General features: G+C 37.5%; 1 protein-coding gene across 6 annotated transcripts in view; it reads left to right on the forward strand.

Annotated features, from left to right (window-relative positions):
* The window catches only part of ADGRG6 (adhesion G protein-coupled receptor G6), a 110,805-nt gene that overhangs the window by 46,710 nt on the left and 40,704 nt on the right, over positions 1-23,391 (forward strand). For 5 of the 6 annotated variants that reach the window (XM_071434192.1, XM_071434215.1, XM_071434216.1 and 2 more), the window contains exons 4-8: positions 1,685-2,305; positions 6,651-6,719; positions 17,078-17,163; positions 18,512-18,564; positions 18,645-18,698. In XM_071434192.1, coding sequence (XP_071290293.1) covers positions 1,685-2,305; positions 6,651-6,719; positions 17,078-17,163; positions 18,512-18,564; positions 18,645-18,698 — 883 coding nt within the window. Of the gene's footprint in view, positions 1-1,684; positions 2,306-6,650; positions 6,720-9,806; positions 9,891-17,077; positions 17,164-18,511; positions 18,565-18,644; positions 18,699-23,391 lie in introns of all 6 variants that reach the window. The other variant, XM_071434217.1, reaches the window with a different exon arrangement.

Genomic DNA, 23,391 nt, shown 5'->3' on the forward strand with positions numbered 1-23,391 from the left:
GCTTACAGTATAATTAACCCGCTAAAAAAATGCCCCTGTTTTCAATGGAGAGTTGAACGCATTTTCTATCTATAAAATTGTTACAGCATGCTTTTTCCCTTGGGAAGAAAAATAAATCTATGAAGTAAATCCAGTAACTATAAAAGCCCAGTATTTTTCTCTCTTCCCTCCTATTATGCAGTTGCTGGGTTGGCAGATAATGCGCAATGCTTTATGTTATTTTACTATGTAATATATTGGTCAAATTATGTTCTTATGTATATCCAAATATGGTAGTTTGGAGCTCAGAGTCTTTGCAAGCAGCTGGCAGAGAATTTGCAGTACCACAGACAACACAGAATCCTTATACACCATGTATCTGTGTCTTTTCCTGGGTATGGCGTGACAGTCACCCTTCCCTCAGGTCTCACACTCTCATGTTTGAAAGGGTTTTATTTCAATCTGAGAAGAGAATAGGTGTCGTAATTAGTATCTCATGACATCACTGATAAATCCCAGAGGAGACTGGGAATTAACTACTGTGGCAGTTATTCTTCATGTTCTGCAAGAAACAGTTTCATTTCCAGCATATACACTGTGAAAATGTGTAAGAGGTAGCAGACATTTGCAGGAGATACGGGTCTGAGGCAGAACTGAGGAGCCAGAAGTAAAACTGAGGGCTGTTGCAATCTGTACCAGACACCTTTGCATGAATGGTAACCAGAAACTTTTCTGAGGAGAAATTTGCTGTAAGAGTTTTGCTGCCATAAATGTGACAATAAAACTGAGCATAGTGATATTCTCTTTTGAAAAATAATGTTCTCTGAAATACAGTGAACAGAATTTTCATTCATGTACTCATGGAGAAAAAGTATGTCATGTGATACTTTCTTATTTAGTGGTTGTCATTTTGCCCATGCAAATGAGTATACGTAAGAACAATTAAAACAATTCTGCCTATATACCCTTACAGCAATATATAAATTGCTGTAGGACTAGAAATTTCTAGACACTTGTGCAAAGTCCAAAACTACTGATCCAACTGTTAGTAAATAGGGAACAGCTTGGATAGAAATATTCATGAGCACACAATTGCAGTATTCGACCAGAAAGCTGCTGTGGACAAAATGAGAAGATGCCTAATGCTGTGCAGAAATTCCCATTAGCTGAATTCAGCAACAAAAGGCTTCAGTTTGCCAAGGAATGTAATGGGGCCTTTCTTCTATTGCGATATTTAAAAGAAGGAAGGCCCAAACTTCACTGGTGTAATGCATGCAGACAACTAATTAAAATAATATATTTTAAAAGCACGTCATACTGTGTTTTTCAAATAACTGGTTTATTCCATTGCTTAATGCATCCTTACTAGATGAATGAGAAGTAATTTTTATTAAATGAGCTGAAGCAGAGTTGGAGGTCAGTAGGTAATATGTCCTAATATTGCTCTTAATACAACTTAGGGGGTTGTTAACTTGGTGTCACACAGGATTCTCTGTGCCATTGAAAGGATTGCTGCATATTTCAGCTGAGTTCACTCCCAAGTCAAATTCCCCTTGGTGTGTGCTGCTGGTGTATTACAGTGATAAAAACGACCTGATGAATGTTTGATTTAATGAACGTTACTTTAACCCCTGCTGCCAGTCTGCCTTTATTCCTATATGATGAAATTTTTTTTGATAGTTTACGCATCTGCTCTTGGTTCTAGTTGCCGTGTCCCTGAGGAATCAGAAAGTCATCATTCCCCAGGTTCCTGACATTGATGCTGTGTCTGTGGCAGAGACCGTCTCAGTGCCAGAGCTCAGACAGTTTACACTGTGCTTTGAGGCAACCAAGGGCAACAGTGATGACAACGACGACTGGAAGGTTTTCTCCTACACTGATGCATTGTTGAGAGAGCTCTTCAGCTTCGGGAAGACCACAAAAGGCCATTTTCTGTCCATCTCAGGCACACAGTGCATCCTTAAGAATGCATTGCCCCGAAATGCAGAGTTTTTCACAGGAACCTTTCAACAGCTGTGTGTTGTATGGGACAGCTTCTCGGGCACTATAGGTATATATGCCAAAAACACCTATCATGTGGTGGACTGTCCAGAGATCTATGACAAAGTTATCCCTGGAAATGGGAGGCTGGTGCTGGGCTCTAACAGCAATGAAGTGAGCTCTCTAAATGGGGACATTTACAACTTCCGCCTCTGGAATTTCACCATGAATGCGCAAACACTGGCCAACCTCAGCTGCGATGTGAAAGGAAACATTGTAGACTGGGAAAATGAATTCTGGAGTATTCCAACTTCAGTGCTGAAAGCAGAAAACAATTTGAGTTGTGGTGAGTATGCCTTGCCAAAACTTTTTTGCTTATCCTCCCCCCCACACTTCTGTATTGTGCTGAACATACCACATACCAAGATAGAAAAAAATGAGAGCATTCCCATGAAAGAAAAATAGCAAGGTCTTACCTTTATTAGAGTTTAGCTCAACTCTTACCATAAACAGAGGCTTTGAAAGGGTATGGAGTTGAGTCCTTAAAGGAAAAGGACAACTCCCCTAAGTTTATTGAGCTACATGAAATGATCTGCAGATCAAAGATTTCCTAAACACTCCATATTGGCTCATTCAAAAGGGGAATAATGGTGAGTACCTACTAGCCTCAGATAAGATTACTGTGGTCTCTGGAGAAAAAAATGTATGTTAGCTAATTAATTACTAAATGTTTTTGAACCTGCCCTTTGGCCCTTTGATTAGCCAGCGGAGCCCATGCTAGCCTCATGCTGTATATGCAGAGGCAGCAAAAGCATTGACAAAAGCAGTGCAGAGGTGACAGGAAGCTAGAATAAAATATTAAATTAGAAGAGATGGACAGGAAGGAAGAGTTAGAGATAAAAATCATGATATTTTTTCTTCATGATGACATATTATCAGTCCTTTTTAGCTGGTACTTACTGAAGGTGTTTTTTCCTGGAGATTACTCCAGAAGATAAATTTCAATACATTTACCAACCTAGTCTCATTTTATGTCTCAGACACTTGATTCACATAAATGTCCTGGAGTGTTTTTTGTACATTTGATAGAGCATCTGTCAGCATTCTGAGAATCCTTAGTTTAGAAGAGAAGCTGCCATCGCTAAGGCATTCTAGCTTCTGTATCTAGTAGTTCTTGAGGGATTAAGGTGGCTAAAAAAGCTGCTTTACTTGCTTTATTTTACTCATATCAAAGTGGGTGATGCTCAATCACAGCTAGAACTACTAAGAAAGATCTTAACATGCCTCTGCTAAAAAAAATTAAGCAACACCTCTATGAAACCCCAAGCAACTAGGTACCTTTGCTTTTCTACCAGAACAAAGAAAAGGCTGATCTGACCATGAGTGATGAACAAAAACATTTTTTCTGGATAATGTTTTGGAGGGTTTTTTTTGACAAAAAAAACCTGTTTCTATTTCATTTGTATAAACTGACCTGATAGAGAATAACTTCCCAGAAAATCATGCTATGAGGCAACTGACTCACTAGCCAGTCTTTTTCTTTCTTTGACATGAAATCACCCTCTATGATACAGGCTTTCCTGAGCCATAGTATTCCTGAAAGAAAATTCTGGGTGCAGAGCCATTTCAAAGATCATTACTAATCCCAGAGATGAAATTGTTAGAATTGTCTTCCATTCCTCCTCTCAAGTAAAAGCCTTCTTTGTAAAATCAGCCTTCAACAGGAGAGTTGATGAGTCAGGCTATCAACCATGAATAAACCACTGACATTGGGGAGCTGACTCTGATTAGGCTTCATTTAACAGCAGTGAAAGGATTTATGCAGCAAAGAGTTTTTCACACAGCTCCAGTAATGCTTCACCAGGAAGTGGCCTGTAACTTAAAAAAAGCCCAAGCATTTAGCAGTGATCTCAACATATCTTTGCCTGAACAGTGCTTACATTTTCAAGGGGTATTATTTTTATAGTTTTTCAGACAAAACTTTTACAAGTAGATTTATGGGGCATAAAACACCAGCAAATTGTTTCAGATAATCTTTTCATAGTTTTACCTTTTATTAGTTTATTCCTTAGACTAATGTTTTCACAGCTGTGCAGTTGTGGTGAGGTGTTTGCATAAGACTTGACAGAATTCTGGTTTTATTGCCATACCTTTGTGCAGATGGCATGTAAAGGTATGCATACACAGCCTAGGTATCCAGATTATCTTAAAACAAGTAACCTAGGTAATGATAGAAGTATGGCTACTGCCCACCAGTTCAGAGTTTGGTGCCGGCAAACTGAGGAGCATTTAATCAACTTCTGGTTCTGATTCTGAAGTCTGCACTGGCCACAGCTATAGCAGGATAGGATCTACTCATTTTAAAGGTAACATGGCCACATATCTGTCCATGCCTGCAATTGTTCGTTTTTTCATGTGCATTTCATGGGTTCTTCATTCCCAAAGGCCAAAGGAATCCTTAATTTTGCTCTCAGATTTAACTCAGTGTGGGATGTGTCTGACTTAGGCAGCTGGCCAATGTTTCAGGCTAAGATAATTGCCCTCAGTGCTGTTTATGAATAGTAGAATCAAAAAGGCTATTCCACAGGTCAGTGCATCGCATGCTGGAAAGATGTCTCAGTGAAGTCAAAGTTCTTTTGCTGTGGGAGTGCCTGTTCCTCTCCACTGGCTATAAAGTCTAGCATGACAAGCAGAAATGGATGTCTGAGTTTTAGACATTTGAACTGAGATGTATCACACAATGTGTCTGTAATATGGGTTCATGGGGTCACAAATCCTGTCAGCAAATCTGCTCCAGAATGGGTTCCTGTCTTCATGGGTACACAGCTCCTGCCAGGAGTCTTCTCCAGTTCCAGTTTTCCATGGAGCAACAGCCTCCTTCAGGCATCCCCCTGCTCTAGCATGTGGTGGCTGCAGGTGGATCTCTGCTCCACCATGGACCCCATGGGCTGCAGAGGCACAGCTGCTTCCCCATGGTCTGCACCACGGGCTGCAGGGGAATCTGAGCTCAGGCACCTGGAGCACCTCCTGCCCCTCCTTCCTCACTGGCCTTGGTGTCTGTGGGATTTTGCTCTGACACATCCTCACTCCTCTCTTGGCTGCAATTGCTGTTGGGCAGTAACTTTTCCCCCTTTTAAAATCCATTATCCCAGAGGCACTACCATTGCTGCTTACAAGCTCAGCCTTGGCCAATGCATCCATCTTGGAGCCGGCTGGCATTGGCTCCATTGAACATAGGGAAAGATTCTGTGAGAGTCTTCTCAGAGAACTTCCCCTGGTACCTCCTTGCTGCCAAACACTTGCCATGCAAAATCAATGCAATAGTCTTCTGACTTAAATGTTTTGTAAATTTGGATTTGATTTTTTTTTAGTTTCACCAAATAAAATCACAATCTTGTTTAAAATACTCAGTGAAGAAAATATGAACACCCACAGTATTTCCATCCAACTCCCAGGTCATCTTTCTCTGTTACACGACAGGGGTGAAACAGAGTAGGTTTTGATACTGACTGTTTAATATTAACAAAATTATTTTGGGAGAAAAAACCCACCTCATGGAGGGTATAGTACACTTATTTAGAACATCCTTCCTGGAATTCATAAGAATTGTACCGAGAAAGTGAATTTGCCTCTCTCTCTTAATCCATTAAAAAAAATCAGTGAAATTTAATATTTGTTGAGGATCATTTAATATTTGTTGTTTTAATTACACTCTATATTTGTTGGCAACACATGTAATGTTATCTGGGTCATGATACAATTTCTGTGTCAAAGCTCCATGCTTCATTTGTTCTTGCATCATAGGAAATATTTTCTTAGCTAGCTTTACAAGCCGATGGGTGGTGGCTGTTTAATTTTGTGGAAGGATAGTGTGTTTCATGAGAGAACCTCATTGACTCAATATGATTCTGAAGTAGCAAAGCAAAAGCCAAAAGGGCAAAACTCCTAGCGGGTTCACATTTTGCCAGAGCTGTATGGTCCCATTGTGTTCAACACAGTGTGCAAAGGCAGCTGTATCTGCAGCTGAACCTCTGGGATACGTGGAGTGTAATTAATGCAGTTGCACCAGTTCTTTTTCTGTGGCCATTCTTGGGTGCCCTGGTTTTGTCTCCAGATCATCATCAAAGTGTAATGCTTGTTGTTATGAATAATTCTGTAGAGGTACAGACTTATAACATTATCTGTTTATAAGTCATGCATACCAGCATAATAATCACACCCTTGCCCAGGGCAGAGGAGCAAGTTTAATCACCTTTTATCTGGCTGGTGTCTGTCCCAGGCAGATTACTCACAAGTGTGTGCTGGGTAGCCTGTGCTGCAGCAGCAGAGCGTGGTCACTCCTCCCAGGCACACGTTGTTATGAAAATCACATAAATCCCGTGGCCATACTGACCCCTTTGCTTAAACCCATTTCACAGAGCACACACAGGCTGCATTCCTTTAATGTGATGTTATTCAGTGAAAGCTGAGAAAACTGCGGGAGGATACGTGAGTGACTTGCGAGTCAGCAGGGTTTTCAAGGATTCCTGAGCTGCAACAGATACTGAAAACTTGTAAGTCTTATAGGCAAATGGCAGTGTCAGTTTTGCAACTGAGAGAAATTAGGAAGAGGAATGTGTCGCTGTGGGATATAATATGTTTTAGGCCCAGTAACTAACCCTTTCTAAATTATTTGATTTCTCCTTTTAAAGGCTCATATCTAATTCCCTCTTCTTCAATTGAACCAACCAGTTGTGCAAACCTAGGAAGCCTTTGCCAAGGTAAGAAACCCAGATCCTTTTCACAGTTTCATCTTTGGGAAATCTTTATTTGCCTCAGGGTTTTATTCCATTTCTTTTTTATTATTGTTTATAAGAGGGTGAGTGGCAATAAAAAATAGCAAGGAAAGGAATTCTTTAGTCTCATCAAGTATGTGGGTGTCCTGTTCGTACAATATGTGGAAAAAATGTGATCACTCCCATGATAATACATTTTCCAAATAGTCTCAATTATTTCAAAGCTGAATTAACTGACTGCTTTCATTTCTTTCTCCACTTCTTTTCCTCCTGCACAGTAAGGAGGAAATTTTCACAGTAAAATATTTTCACAGTTAATATTTTCACAGTAAAATATTAACCAGTATAAGTAGTAGGTAAATCTGTAAAAAAAAAAACAACAAAAAAACCAGATGTAAATAAAGGAACTAGCTTTTATTCAGGGCTTTTTTTCAATAGGATATTTTATTTTGAGGCTAGATACTTTGAGATTAGCAAGTATAAGAAAATTACCATCAGACTGCAAAATTCAGCAGCTTTTAGAGAAAGAAACACATGCTACAGCACTTAGTGAGGGATTAGTAATGAAAAAATGACCATATATAAAAATTCATTATGTGTTTTTAAAGGTCAGCTCAGTTGAATGTAAGGAATAGGTGAATCCTATAGATTTCCATGTCACATGAATCAATGGGCATGCAAGGATGATTCTGCTCAGATGCTGAATTTCCATAAAACGTTACCCCATTTCCACGATGCCTTCATGAACCCCGGCCTTACAATGTGTTGGCATGCTATGTTAAACTTTAATTACAGCAGCAACTGCACCAAAAATATCTAGCTTTGTAACCTCTTTCCAGGTGAATGGTGGAAGAAAGAGACAGGAGAAAATAAAATATAAGAGGAGAACAAGAAGTCTTAGAACTCTTTCAAAATCAATATTTTAAAATAAATCAGATTTGGCTTAAAAGTAAAAGGGAAAATGCACTCTACTTGGAAAGCCAGTAAGACATCTATGTCAGTTTTCAGTGTACTTTTCCCAGATTTTCCTGAGGTAATTTGGTTCAGGTTCTTGGAGCATATTGTACTTGTCTCCTTGGGGAAAGTGAAATGCCATTAATGTCCATAATCAGATTTTAAACAGTAATTTTCAGGCATCATATTCACAAAGCAGAGTACAATCTAAATACTGCAACTCAAATAGTTTGGGTAAATGAGGCATCCACAATTATTCAATATTAGTCGTTTCGTATGTAAAGGGTATCGCTGTATAAATATCCTTGTCCATTCTTTTGGAAGATCTCTGAGTGTTTTTGTCCATTAAAATAGTATGGTATGGAAAGGAGAAAATATCTTTCATAACATCAGTGAATATGGCTACAGAAATGGACACATTTTCAGCCAAACAGGCCTGCTTTTCTAAAAACCTCATCCTTTGTCCCAGCTTTATTAACTTGTCTGGTAGATATTGCCTCTGATAAAAGATGCTGCCTTTCAAACTTGCCTTCATAACTTCTTAGACCATCAATAAAGACTTCAATAAAGACTATGAGTATTTTCATGAAGATAATACTCTTTCCTTCTCTAAAAAGTATTTGGTAAAGTGTCTGTTGTGTTCAGTTTGTCACTTTGGAATAAGATGCCAGATCAGATTTATCCCTCTCAGCACCATCATAATTATTGTCATAATAATTAAAATCATAAAAATATGTCTTTCTATTTTCTGTCAATACCACAGACTTTGTCTAAACTGAGAGGCCAGTTTGGATTCCTTTGTTTGTTGGGTGTTGTGCAATAACATTAAAATAGTTCGTGGATGCCAGGTTATGTCAGCTATGTCTGATGAAAGAACTGATTTCTCCATTATGCTCAGTAAACATTTTTGTTCATTAGATGCCTCCTTTAGCAGCACTGGCTGTACGACACAATCTGTAAGAAAGTTTGTAAATTATTCCTCAGACAATGTAGCTCTGAAGTTTCATGGAAGAGCTTTTTTTATATATGTCAAGGTGTTACTTCATATGCCTACTTTCCCAGTTAGAATCTGTTTGTTCCAATGTCCAGCTTTTCCTTTTCTTTCCCTAATTTTTTTTAAACCTGAACATAAACCTGCTCCCTAAGCTGTGACAAGTTTGTTACTTTTGGACTCAAAAAGCTAGATAAATCAACCTAGCAAAACATAAAAAAATGTGATTTCTTGTACAAAATAACTGCTTAAACTTCTTAGGTTGATTCTTCCAAAATCTTCCAAAGCCATGTAACACTGGGAGATTTTACCATACCAACCTTCAGATTTTAAATAAGGGTTTTCAGGAAAAAAATCTATCAGTGAATGGATTTGCATTCCATGGGAGTTATTGAACAAAACTAAATTATTTTCCAAACCATTATTTGAAAATTTAGTGGCATGATCTTTGAATTCTTCTAGCACATATACCCTCTGAGTCCATCGTGGGGGAAATTTGCAGGTTTGGCTCCTCCTTCTAATTTTGGAAAGTGTTCAGCTGGTTCTCCAGGATTTTGTGGAGTGACTCCTGTTGGTGTCAGTGGGAAGAGTGGAGCTGAGTTTCTACATAAAGCTTTCAAAATAGGTATTTTACTTCACCTGTTCCAAGCCTGATCTCAATTCTCTTCATTGTTTTGAGTTCAGTGGAGTTAATTGAATCCTTACATGAGTGTTTTAGTTTCTCATTTGTTTGTCATATTCAGTCTTTGAGGAGGGGCAAAGATTCTTTTCACAAGCAGCATTCTAAGTGCACGCATCTTAGAACTTCCCCATTTTCTGGTCTTTACACAACCAAGGCTCTAATGAGAGGATTTTGAGTTTATGAAAGGAGTGCAGGACTGATCCTGCAAAATTTACACTGGCAAAATTCCCACTGAAGTGAGTGCAAGTAAGGATTGCAGGACTGGGGCCTCAGTTCATATCTATTCATCACTTTGTACAGAAAAAAATAATGTGTTTTTTTAACATTTATGGCATTGTGTGTAGATGGTTTCATTTTACATTGTCATGCATTGTTCCCATTTTGTCTTACCTTATTAACATTCATATTTCATTCAAGTTCACCTCTTTCTCATCTTTATTACCAGCTACTGTAAATGCTACTACTCCTACACCACCCACTGTCACCACTAACATGCCCGATACTAATAGAAACGATAAGCCAAACAATGGTAAGAAATCCTGTGTTACATTTTTCCTTGTACTGTGTCTAAAGAAAATTTGTTGTATTTCTAGGTGTGTTTTTCCTACCATCATAATGTCAAGGGTCACGTCTCAGTTCTGATCTCATTTACACTGAATAAATCAGGATTAAATCTCTGGACCATGTCAGAATGGTGTAAATGAGAACAGAACCAAACTCAGTGTTTATTTGTTTCGTGTTTACCTGGCTCTTCTGTGAAAGGGACTAACTTTGTGTCACCCACTGCATTTAAGGATGCAAAGAACAAGGCAAGGGAGAGGGACGTTTGGAAACAGTCCGAAAAGAGCCGTGCTGTTGAAGGCTTTCAAGGCTGCAGATTGTCAGACATTGTGCAGCTCCTGCCTGTGCAGCCAGGGTGGTAGTAGGCTCGCATTGCCTGTTCCTCACTAGTTCCTCGCCGTTCCTCAGGCGCAGGAGCCAAGTGGAACCATTCCTATGGAGCAAAGCCACTTCCACTGAGTCAACAGAAATCTTTCCACTGACTTAAAGAAGAGCTGGATTGGACTTTACTAGGGAAAATGTTGACAGTATCAGATATCGTTTACTTTTCATTTAGAAAGATTAAGGGAAAAAATAAGGTAGTAAATGAACCTATTATTAGCACAGGAATAAAGCCAGGATTTCTTTTAAAGCTTTCTCAAATTCTGTGATATCACTGTCTCCTAAAGACTGAGCATCATTTTGTGAAGTGCTGCTAAAATATTTATTAGTTTGTTAAAGCGGGTTGTTAAACACAGAGATAGATTTTGCCAATTTTCATCACAGGCTTAAATGTATATTTTTTTAAGATTTATTTTTTCAGTGTACTCCACAGAAATAAATTTGAATCTGGGTGGGGTTTGTGGTTTGGTTTTTGGGTTGCTCTTTTTTTTGGTTGGGTGTTTTTTTTTCCCCAATCCATCAGTTGTTACTGCAGGATTTAAAACTCTTGAAGTATTTTTTCTCTTGGCAGATATTTATTGTACGCTGGCAATCAGGCAGTACAGTGCATAATGTGAAAGAATTTATCTGAATCCAGACTGTTTGGTTTTAATAAGCTGTAGAAGTAAGAAGAAAATATTGAAAATTTCTTCCAAGTAGTGTTTGCTTCTTCTTTGTGGAGCCACTCACAAGTGTTCACCATAAGCAGTTAATTCTGTTTTTTTTAATGACAGAATGAACTCAATCTTATTAATAGTATGAATAAAAAATTGACAATTAAGTCCTTTGTCTAGCTTTGAAAGTCCAGAGAAAAAGTAGGAAGACTATGAAAATAAGCCAAGTTCACTTATGGTAGAAGCAAATTAAACTTTCACTCAGCTAACAGGCATCATTTTCCACTCTTGGTAAGTTGATTTTTAGACCAAGAACAGAGAGTTAAGTTACATATATTTTCTTTAATCCATTAACTATGTGGCTTGCTACACACAGACCTGCAGGAATTCAGACTTCCTGCAACAGTTATCTTCAGAATGAAGAGAAATTCACCTGAATTTTCCCATTCACGACCACAGAGGCAGCAAGAATCTAAGATAGAAGGGATCAAAACAATAGGAATTATCTCAACCCCAATTATTTGGCCAGTGAAGCAAAGGCCCCTGAATTTCAGTAAAAATTCAGCAGATGATAACCCAGAGAGAAAAAGCCCATACAGCTTGTTCCTTCCAACTTTGTCCACACCATCTTCTTCTGAGGAGACCAGCAGCAAAACCTTGTCTGCCTATACAGAAAACATCAGCCTAGGTTATACTGTAACAAATCAGTTGCTGAACGAAAATATTTTGAATTATTCTAGAAGTCCATTCCATGGTACTTCTGGTGCAGCCGATGCAGCTACAGAGCTGCCTGTGAATGCAGCAGTTCCTCTTCTTCACAGCAGAAATCCCAATGCAGAGCTAGCAAGGACTTTGGCAAGTAGGCTCCATCTTTCTGACTCTGAGCCACCGTTCCACTCTCCTGTTAGCAGCAGCAGCAGCACTGCTTATGAACACAAAAAAGGAGCTCTGTGGACTTCATCCTCCAACAGCGACACAAGCAATTTCATGCATACAAGCAATGTCTTGGAGCCTGTGAACTGGTGGAATGAGCCTGTATTTCGTCATCATATCACCTCCGATATTCAAGGCAGACATCATTTTCTTTCTAGCATGTCTGTACCACCTACAGAGGAGAAGCCACCATTCCAAAAAAGTAGGTTAGATTTGCTAGACTTGGCACCTGAAAATTTTTACCTGGAAATGATAGAAGGCAGTGCTGACAGGAAAACATTTTCTACACTATCAGCAAACAGTGACTTTCAGTTTAGAAAATCTGTGCACATTAAGGACCATCACTCAGGAGGCGTTACAGATTTAACCTCTGTGGATATTCTACATGCAAAACCAACAAGTTTTTTTCAGAACATGCAAAAATCATACACAAAATTTATGCATGACAGCCAACTGACAAATTCAGTCCGAGGACACAGTAGAGAAGTATTAAAATTTTCATCATTTCTGGTAGAACCAGGCTGGACAAGCTCAGCATTTAAGCATGTTGTAACAACCCTGGCTGTTTATCAACAGCTGTTGACTGACACATATTTGAAAAGTGACAGCATGTTTATAATTAGTAGTAATTACTGGTCTCATTATTTACAGCATTCATTATATTTTCAAAATCCAAGTGAGACCCTCACAAATGGAGCACTGGAGAACAATTTGGATGCATTTCATGGTAGTAATGAAAATGAAGAGTCAGCTTTTTCCATATTGGAGCCAGAGAACATGAATCCAGTTGCTGAATCCTGGGACTCAGATTATTTGGATTTTCCAACAAAATATGTAGATATATCCCCCTCTTTAAGAGCAAGTTTCTGGACTGTTTCCCATCACTTGAAAGAATCATCTCAATTGTTTTCTGGGGAGCCATCAGAAAATTTATGGCTCTCATTTAATAAACAGCTTTTTTCCCCAACAGAGAGGCTGCTGTCCATTAGTTTATATGCTAACTCTGACAGTACCTCTGAACAAACATCTGCCATTAGATTTTTAGGTCACAGAGCTGAAGAAATTAATTTTTCTAGTCATGTATCAATTTTGGAAACGCAAATCTTTAGTTCATTTATTCCAGGCTTTTCAAAGAGAATTTCAGAAAGTAATGGTCGGTCAATATCACAATTGCAGTCAACAATGAGCTTTGCAAACCTAACTGTGACTTCCAACGGTGAATTTTATTTTGATTTTCCTTTTCCTTCCCTGGAAGCACCTTCCATTCAATCCTCTGTATGGGCACAGGTAAGCCCTTTTGATCAGGTACTTGAAAACTCTGCAGATAGTTTGCACATGCAAATTCAAACTGACATAGTAAGTGATCAAACTGACATGACTTTCCTAAACAATAGGCATCAGCCTGTTCCTGTCTTGCCAACACATTCAGGAACTCAGCCTTCTGGTTCAAGGGATAGCCAAGCTCCTTTCTTGATCAGTACATCTGGGACTCAGGTTACTTGGAGAGTTAAGAGTTCAACAAGCAGTACAAGAACACACAAAACACAGCAGTCTCAAAGTCTTCTGGAGAATGATGCTATAACAAATACCATCGATAAACCAAGTAAAGTTCAAAAAGATGCAGGTATTTTTTTAAAAAGCCTCAGTTCAATGAGTTCTGAATTTTTTTCAGTGTCTTTGGAATTAAGGCAATTTCTTCATTCAGAGTCCGAATTCAGAGACAGTGTAACTCCTAACACCTATTCCACACCTCCACTCCCACAAAGTTTTCAGAATCATCTTGACACAATTTCTCCAAGCTTGCTCCCTCAGTGGGATGTCGAAGAGTTAAACTTGCCAACAACAGAAACACCGAGAAATTATCTAACTGTTTTAGGACAAAAGTCCATTGAAAATCAAGCGGACAGTCCAAAATACTCTCTCTGGGCAGTAGAACAAGAAATCATTGACAATGATAAAGACATAAGGGATTTTGCTGTTCTGACATCAACAAACATACTGAGGCTTTCTGAATGGAATTCAGAGGGGGAGGTGTATGGACCCTTTAGCTGGAACAGAGAAGCAATATCTATCATTGCTGCTAATGCCTTGGCTTTTGAAAATGCTGATTATGAACATCTTGCAAATCTCACTTCTGTTCTGGAGTCATCATGACCTGCAACAATAAATGATGTGGTACCTTTGTCATCTTCCTATAGCAAAGTTTTTATTCAGCACAAAGAGACCATCTTGACAGGCACTCTGACAAGAGCTGCAGCAGCCATCCATCACTCTCTCGTGCAGATCCAAACATCACTTTCTTCTGTGACATACCATGAGTCATCAGTTTCAGCCCATGTTTACTCCTTGGCCAGTTTACCATCTGGGACAAGCCAAAACAGCACCTCTTATCCACCACTGAAACAACTTACTAGCTCTGCTGCAGTCCTTTTGCCTTGTTTGTGTGACTTCTTCACTCAGCTGGGCTGCCTGTGTCGACCTGAGTTCCACTACAGTATGTCAAGCTGTTAAGTTAGATGTAGAAAAAACCCCAGATCATCTTATCTATTAGATATTCAGTTTGTAGAGTGAATGTAGAAGTAGCTGTCTTTCGTCCTTTAGATGTAGGACCATTTAGCATATGAAGATGTTTTGGAATAATAATATAATTACAGTAGAAGGGAATTTGTAATATCTTAGTGATAGTAAATGTCATTAATGTGTGATTTCTCATAATTGTGTTCTTCTCTAAGACAGCTCTCATGAGACTGTGAGGATAATCTACTGGTTTCCATGTATTTCATATGACTTAATGACAATTTATTTTTTGGGAGTGTATGAATGTTTTTTACTGACATATTTTTGAGGATTTTACTTTCAAAAATAGAAGATTTTTCAAAACTAAGTGTTTGAATAATTTTCCTATTAGAATTCTTTAAAATACTCACATTTGATTGATCATTATATTTTTGTAGTTGGTGGTGGTTGTAGGAGCATTTTTTCCAGGCTATTTTTTCCTGTTTTTTCAAATTTTCTTTGGCTAATTTTCACCAATTTTATATTATCTTTTTTTTTTTGTTTTCATTCAGCATTTTGGGGAGGGATTTCAACTGTTTAATTTGAAGAGGGATAAATAAGTTTTAGTTTTTACTATCTACTTTACAGTCTCCTGAGAGTATTTTAAAATGCAGATTACTTCTTGTTCTTTTTTTTTTGCCTCATTAAAACATGCTTTGGGTCACCATCTGGTGGAGATCTTAAAGCTATCGCCTAGTTTGTAGTTACTGTGTATGATTTTTAAAATACTTTGCATATTCCTATATTAAGGTGATTTTATCACTATACATAATTATCTAAGGTTATAATTAGATATATAATTACATATGAGTTTTTAAGTATCTCATGCACATTTTCTGTACGTATGTATCTGTATGGCACATATAAAAGTTACATTATAGATTTAAAATTGAATATGTGTTTAAACAGAGATAAAAACACACAAAGGACATCTAGGTATCGCCAGTGTTTTCAATTTGCCTAAAGTCCAAATTTCTACTTCAAGACATAATTTTTAATCTTTTTTAAAAAAACTATCACTAATAATAAAGCACATTTTCAGATTAAACTATACACCAAATTTGTGTGCCTCCTCAGGAGAGTTAAAAAAGACAGCAAATCAAAACAAAGTTTGTTCTGCTCATATCATAAATTTAATCATAGCTTACCAAAGAAGGTGTCTAGTAAACCATCTTCTTTACTGTTTATTGTAAAGGAATTTTTTTACCAATCTTAATATTCATATAATCTTAATATTCATATATTCATTCATACCAATCTTAATATTCATTCATACCAATCTTAATATTCATATAATTAATTCCATATTGTAAAGAAAGAACAATTCTCCAACCATTTCATGAATAGTAACCAATGCAGGCACACTTAAATTGGAAAATACTCATGTCAAATTTTTTCCAGGTGCCTTTACTTCAAGCTCTTGTACAGTAATTATCTATGAAGTTGTAAAATTACGACAGTTGCTCTACTTAGAATAAAAGGTCTTTTATTTAGTTTCCAAAAGATAGAGCAATTCCTTTTCAATCTGAGACAGAAAGGGATTTCTGTATAATTATTTTCATGTCCTGCTCTGTCCTATGTAGTGTCTCTGTAAGATTTGCATAAGATTATATAAATGCATGTATCTGTGATCAAGACCCACAGCCTTGGTAACAGCCCAAAACCAAGCAATGCCACAAATGCACATAAATGCAAGTGAATTGATCCAGAAGTTCTTAAACCTCCCCCACATCCTGGGAACTTTCACCCAACTAGAGCTTACAGAATATTTAGTAGCTTAATGAAAAAAAATAGGCTTGTGGAAAGTACAGACTTTTAACACAGAGCATAACTATGAAATGAATTGATGTTATTTATTAGATGTGAAATCTTGTAATGCTGCCTACCCACTCATGAGCTTAAAGAGAATTTATATTTACACTGTGCCATTTCAAAACAGTTTTCTGAATATAAAATTGCACCAAGCCAAGTGTTACACATTTTGTGACTGAAAGATGGTTTGTTCAGCTGCCAGTTTTGTAAAGCTAATATGGGTTCTTCTACTGTCTGGCCATTGCCAGGCCCCAGAGCAAGCCTGTACTTTGGAAACAAGAGCTCTATATCCCTTCTCACACCTAATTCTGTCCTCGTTACCTTGCTACATTTAATTGATGAGCTTTATTTGCTCTCACAATATTTGAACTCCAATCTGAAGCGGTTCAATTCTGAAACATAACAATATTATAACAATATGCCTAGGAGCAGAATTTATCTGTGTTTACAGACTTCATTAATTATAATAGTTGTTAAAATTCCTGACACTGTCATGAACTTAATTTTACGCACCACATTAGAGGCATATGCAAAATACTATTCAGATGTATGTTGTCTGTGAGTTTCCATGTCACTTTTCAAGTGCCTCTGAAAATATGGAGGGGAAGGGAATTCTTGTTAAAATCAACAGGACTAGCGAGAATGGGCCCAAACCTGCAGGGCTTATTCATTTCAGAGATTAAATGCCAACGAGAGTGTGAGGTGGCCTTGTATCTGGGGTTCAGCACAATTTTTATATTAATCATGAAGCTAAAATCTCATTATTAAAAAGCTAAATGTGCTCAGTTTCTGACATTGTGGTGCTGTTTTTAATGGACAGGTGGGCTATTCTACAGGATATCAATAGTTGTCTCTAGTTCCAACCCCAACTCAGTGGCAAAAGTACATGATGTCGTTGCAGAATGGGTAAGTTTTCTTTCCTATGTGATTACATATATGAATCTGTCCCATCACTGTTATCAGTTGGAAAAAAAAAAGAAAAAAGAGACTACCCAAAAAACTCTTCACATGTGTTCTCCAAATATCTTTCTTTTATTTATTTGTGCAGTAATAAATTCAGGTCTAGCTGGGGCTCTTCAGCACTATGGATTAAATTTAAAATGTCTGCACTATACTAGCTAGCTTCCTAAGAAATGTAGATAGTAAGTGAGATTTTGGCAAGCATGGAGAAATCAGAATTGTCCACAAAAAGAGGTACATGTCTGGGTTCAAACATCACTATACAGTACAAAAACTTTCTCCCCAAGTGCTAATATGGTTTTGAAGCTATATTATGGCAGAAATCATAGAAACACCCAGCAGTGTTGATTTGTGTGAAGCAATAAACTTTTCCAATTTATCCTTATGTTTGCTACATCAAAAGGTTTCTGCCATGAGTCAGCTGCTGAGGTATCTAGTAGTCCCTGGTTTTTCAGCCCATTTTAGCAGATATAAGCTTGTCTCTGGGTGAGGGATTTTTGATGTTGTTGCCTCTAGAAGTTCTTCTTGTCTGAATATTCTCTGTCCTTTTTGGCAGTTCACACAGTCCCACTCACACAGTTTGTAAAACCTTTATACCAACTACTAGTGTGAATATACAACATCATTAAATATAACAACTATTCTTTTTTTTTTTTTCATTTAAAAAACCTGGAGATTTCAGCTATCAGAACCCATAAATCCGAATATATATATATATAATAATCTACAGAACAGAATTGCAGTCATGCACACCTGCCGAGGCTGTTCCCTTAGCAGCAGTATCCAGGAAAAGTACATAGGTGCCTGAGCCAAAGAAACTAGAAAGGTGTAAGAGCATGCAAAGGTGTCTCTTGGAGGAAAATAGAGCAGCTGTTGAACACTCAGAATAAAGAGTACAAAGGTCTGAAAAGAACATCATTGTAAGTTTGAAGACTTTCAGGTGAAAATTTAGCCAATAGCTTTTTCAGTAAATCTGTTCTATTCAAAGTGTATAAATCTGAGGATTTAAGATGTGGAAAAGCGGGAGAGAAGGAAAAGGTCAGGATCCTGTGCACTCACCTGTTCACTCTGTCGTGACCTCATACAGATTTCCTCCTGTCCAAAAAAAAGCCACATCTCTCACTACCAGTTGTACAACAGTCACCTCACTGAAAAGTGAGTGTTCTCGTTGCTTTGCAAAACTGAAGGGGATTTCTCAAGGGGCAGAAGGGTGAAATTCTAACACAGCTTTAAGCAACAAAGAGCCCCATTAACATCTCACCATTCATGTGATCAATGTCTTCCTGTTTTTCAGCTGAACCGTACTTTCCAGAACTGGAATTACACTGTGTATGTCGTCAATATCAGGTAAATTAAGGAGAAAGATATTTATGCTGTATTCCTTTGGAGAATTATTCCACCCTAATTAATGTCTATTTCTTTCATAGCATCCACCCTGCCTCCACAAGAGAGGGAGCAAGACAAAAAAGAAGTATTAAAAGGTAATATTTTGAAAGACATTTTCTCAATAGAGGCAACAGCTGCTTTTTCAAGTGGCTTTACAACAGGCTTTATTGTCTATTATTTGGCAGACGCTGCAGGTCTCTAAATACATGACTGCTGGCAATCTCAGTGTTCTGAAGGTTCTTAGAAACCTAATAGTGGTTATCATGTTTGTTTTGGTTTAAACCTATCACACTTTAAACCCTAACAGATAATTTGTTCAGAACTTAGGTTTCGTCTGTCACAAAACTGAATTGATACAGGATATTTAATTTGTACAACACACCCAGCTTTCTTTAGCAACAAGCAATGGTACACTGGTATCTGTCCACTGTCTCTGCATTTGTTCTCTTGAACCAGACACTCTTGAGTTAATAGACATCTTACTAGATGGAAAACATTGAAAAATCATGCTAGAATTGAAAGCTAAACGAGTGTGAGTTAAACTATTTACCATATGCTCTCATTTCCTGACTACTGCTGGGCTTGGAGGCGCTGGAGTTGGAACGACCTCAAAGGCAGCCAGAGAAAGTGAGATGGGTCAACCCCCTGAAAATTTGGACTCCATGGGCTTCTTTGAAAGCAGCAGGCTGATTTCTGAGGGATGTCTGGAGAGGGTGGGAATCTTAGGACCTAATTAAGGAGAGGAAACTAAAATATAATTAGTCTTCTGAGGATGGGGCAATAAGTGGGTATGGGATGTATGTGTTTGAAGTGTAGGCAAAAATCCTGTTAAGAATTTTAACTGCTGACTCTTGAGAACTGCCATGATAATATCATTTTAATATCAGACCAATATTCCCAATTTACCATCAGGAAGTAGTTAGTGGTGCTTCTAGTTTGCAAGAGTTTGCCTAGACATGAAAATATCTGTAGAAAGGTAGTATCTCCTTCCCACATAGCCACAGCAGAAAGACAGCTTTTATTGGCAAAACCTTTTAACTGGTACACTGTAAGCCCAGTCTCTGAATGGGCTATTTTGCTGCTTGACCTACATTTACAGTAGGGTGTAGTGATGTGGGTAGGATTTTTTTTCACACTTCTAAATGATATGGTTATGCCAGCAAGGCCTTTCAAGTGGAGACCACACCTCGGGTCTTACCAACAATCCAAGACTACTGAGGAATGTAAAGCTTTCCCATCCTTATTCCTGTATCTTTTTATGAGTCTAGCAGCTGAGCTGTACACCTGATTTCTTCTTGTCTCACTTTCCCCCCATCCTGACCTCTGGTTTTTTTTCTTCTCTCTAGTCTACTCAAAAAGAAACATTGAAGAGGCAGAAACTATTTTAGTAATTTCCCTTTCCTTTCCTTTCCTTTCCTTTCCTTTCCTTTCCTTTCCTTTCCTTTCCTTTCCTTTTTTTTCCCTCCCTTCTTGACATACAGTGAATATGCCACTAAATTACTTCTCATAATGTATTACTCTTATGGGGAAGTAGCCCCATCTCTATTTCTTTTGTTCATTATACATAATTTCAGAGGCAATGGAATTACATGTTCATAATATGTCATTTTTCAAGCAAGGCCTCATCTAATGAGAAACTAGTCTTCTCATGGGCTCTAGCGCAATTTGTGTCAAGGTCAAATGGCATTTTTTCATCATTCTGAATAATTTAGTATAAATGCTGGTCATGTCACACCAAATTTTAATGTTCTACAAATAATCAGGAGTGTCATGCTGTGAATGTCATGTTAAGAAAACAAAACAAAATAAAAGAACAAGTCAGGATCCTGCTCAGCCTATAAATGCAGATGGGATAAAGCAAGGATATTTAAAAATTTAAGTGAGGTACATGATACATGACTAAAAAAAATTACATTTTTTACACACTGTGTATGTACTCACACATATATAGAAATATATGTACACATGATTTTCTGCCTTTTTTCATATAGCTTTCATGTCTTGAACAAATTTTCATGCATCATTTACCTCTTACAGAAGACACATTTGAAAAAAATTGGTTGAAGCATCTTTAGGTTTTCTGTGTATATATCTATGATTGTACATCCCTCCCTTCTGAAACCAAAAAAGGATTAGTTTCCCAGTAGTCTTCAGTGTTCCTGGATTTAGTTACCGGTTCCTTGCTTCTCTGAGGCTCACACATCTGTTTCTGAATTTTGTGGGGAAGAAATATGTTGAATTTTTGAAGATCCATAAAGCAAACCTTTTTTCCTACTGCTTCCGGATAATTCTTGTCAAGATTCTTTGTTAGACTTTCCTTGGATTTTTCCTGGATAGGATTCTTAGGAAACCCTACAAGATGCTAGGGTCACACTTGAGAGTGTAGAAGATTAGCAGTATAGAGGGTAGAAATTCTAAATACCTGGTGGAAGTAATGGTAATTCCTGACTGCCTAGGCAATTCACTGAAATGTTATGGCTGAATTCTTGAACGTAACTCACTCACAGTGTGATTTCATGCAGTTACTATTAATTTAATGTTCCTATAATTTTTTTCTGCAGAAAGTTGCCCAAATATTTTCTTATTTCTTCATTTTGGATAGTCAAGGATAAGTCTGTTGCAGTCTTAGACATTCTACTACTTCCCTTAGTTTTTAAGTACTTCTTGTTCTATTTACCTTCATGTTCATCTAAACAGAAATTCACTCCACAGTTAAAATTTAAGACTTAACAGAGAAATATTATGGCCTTAACTTTATCTTTTACAGAAGTGAATATTTTAGTCTTAACTCTTAACTCACTAAGCCTTATTTCTCTTTTCTGAATTTTCTACAAGATCATAGCCTTCTTTTTTCCAAGGCAGTATAAGAATTCTTAAAATTGTTATTTGAGAAGGTTTTTCCTCTCTTTACATGAATTCATATTCTTGTAATTCAGATCACATATTTTTTGCATTCCTTTTGGATTAATATTTTATACTGCAGTTTAAAAAAAACCCAAAACCAACAAAACAACATCCCCAAGCCTGTTCTATGCATTTTGCTTTGCTCCACCCGTATTTACCACACTGCTTCCTCATCAAGGAAGATCCATAAAGCTGAGAGAGCTGAGATCCATAAAGCTGGGAGAGCTGTCACTCTCCCCACCTAGTGTTCTTGCATGTGAAAGAGGAAAAATCGTTAGAGAGAATGATTCAGAGAAGAAATAGTAGCTGGAAGTGGGAGGTAGGAAGATGGCTTTTTTTGTCACATTAAAAATAGGTGTTTTCCGAAAAAAATATTTTAACCTACTGCATTCTGGAGAAGAGCAAAACAAAACAAAATTATTGAAGTGGATTGTTGCTCTTTCATTGCTGTGTTGTATGAGCTGCAGAAATCCAAAGTACACCATGCTTGCTAGGTGTTTATGTGCCTAGTGATGAGAGACAGAGTGCCAAGTCCAAAAGTGCATATTATTATCAGCACCTCTAATACTGTGACATCTCTGGATGACAGCAGTATGTATCAAGCTAATACTTTGGTAGATTATTAACTACTTTAATAGACAGAGTCTTATAAAAGCTATATTTGACTTTATGTCAATGTTCAATTTTTCCCCTGGTTGTACAGTTTCTGCCTCTTAATGAAAGGGCAGCTGTTCAAAATAGACAGGAGATCAGCATGAGCTATGGATATAGCTATTTCTTTGTCCCCATTAAGTTTGCACAAACCTTTGAAAATTAAACCAATTTGTGGATTTTATCCAAGTGAACCAATTTTGTAGATAAACTATAAATGTGTTTGTTTCTTTCATTAATTCTTTGCCTTTTATGACTCTGCAACTTTGTCAAAACTTCCTGTGACTGCTGCTGCTGCTTTTCTCAGAAAAGTCCTACTGATCCTAGGTTTTGACAGATGACTACATAGGGCTGCCTCACAGTAGGGGAAATGGTCTTTATTAAAGAGTTCAGCTCCCTTGCTTCTCCTTTCTTCTCTTATTTTGCAAGCAGTTTTGAGAATTCAGGGCCTAATTAATTTATGAATTTTTCTCCACTTAACATACAGTAAGTTTATGCTTGTTCCAATATCACTGCTTGATTGTCATAATTTTGGCCTATTTCCAGTGTTGGGTTGCTCCTTCTATGGGAAACGTTATTAATGTTAGTACTGTTAAACATCTCATCCAAATTAAAAACCACAGTGGTAGCCATCTGTGTAAAAACTACTAAATCTAAACAGAAATCCCTTGTCTTGGAAATGAAAATAGAGAGGAAAGCAGTTAATCAGAGCTATCCATGCCCAGTCTTGCTCTTTTGAAGTCTGTGGGAGTTTTGCCACCAATGTTAGTGAGGCATATTCAGGCTCCTGCATGCTGTGTTCTTGGGTCTTGTTTTGCTTAATGGAAAGTGTAATGCACTTGGATAAAATGTTAATTAGATTGTGTAATAGTTTTAGACAAGAGGTAGCAATACTAGAACAACATAACTTTTGGTTTTCTAGTCCTAAGTAAAGTACTGGGCTTTTTGCATTCTTTGTAGATTACTTCAATTTATTTTTTATTAAATAACTTTGCTATTCTTGTTATAAATGAATATATCTGTGATGTCTGTTCCTATTTCAAAAGTTTTCTGGGTTTCTACCGGTGAGGTTTTATGAAGGATTTGGACCCGGCCCTCCTCTACTCCACACAACTTCAACTTCAGTGTTACTGCAGGTAGTAAGGGACAGCCTTAACTCGGGCTGAGAAATATTTTAAAATGCTGCATGACATGTGCATTATATGTAATATTTCTGTTTGAAAAACCAACCAA

The sequence above is a fragment of the Agelaius tricolor genome, unplaced genomic scaffold, assembly GCF_023055355.1.
Source record: "Agelaius tricolor isolate 1412-34295 unplaced genomic scaffold, bAgeTri1.0.p SCAF_1, whole genome shotgun sequence".
Lineage (NCBI taxonomy): Eukaryota > Metazoa > Chordata > Aves > Passeriformes > Icteridae > Agelaius > Agelaius tricolor.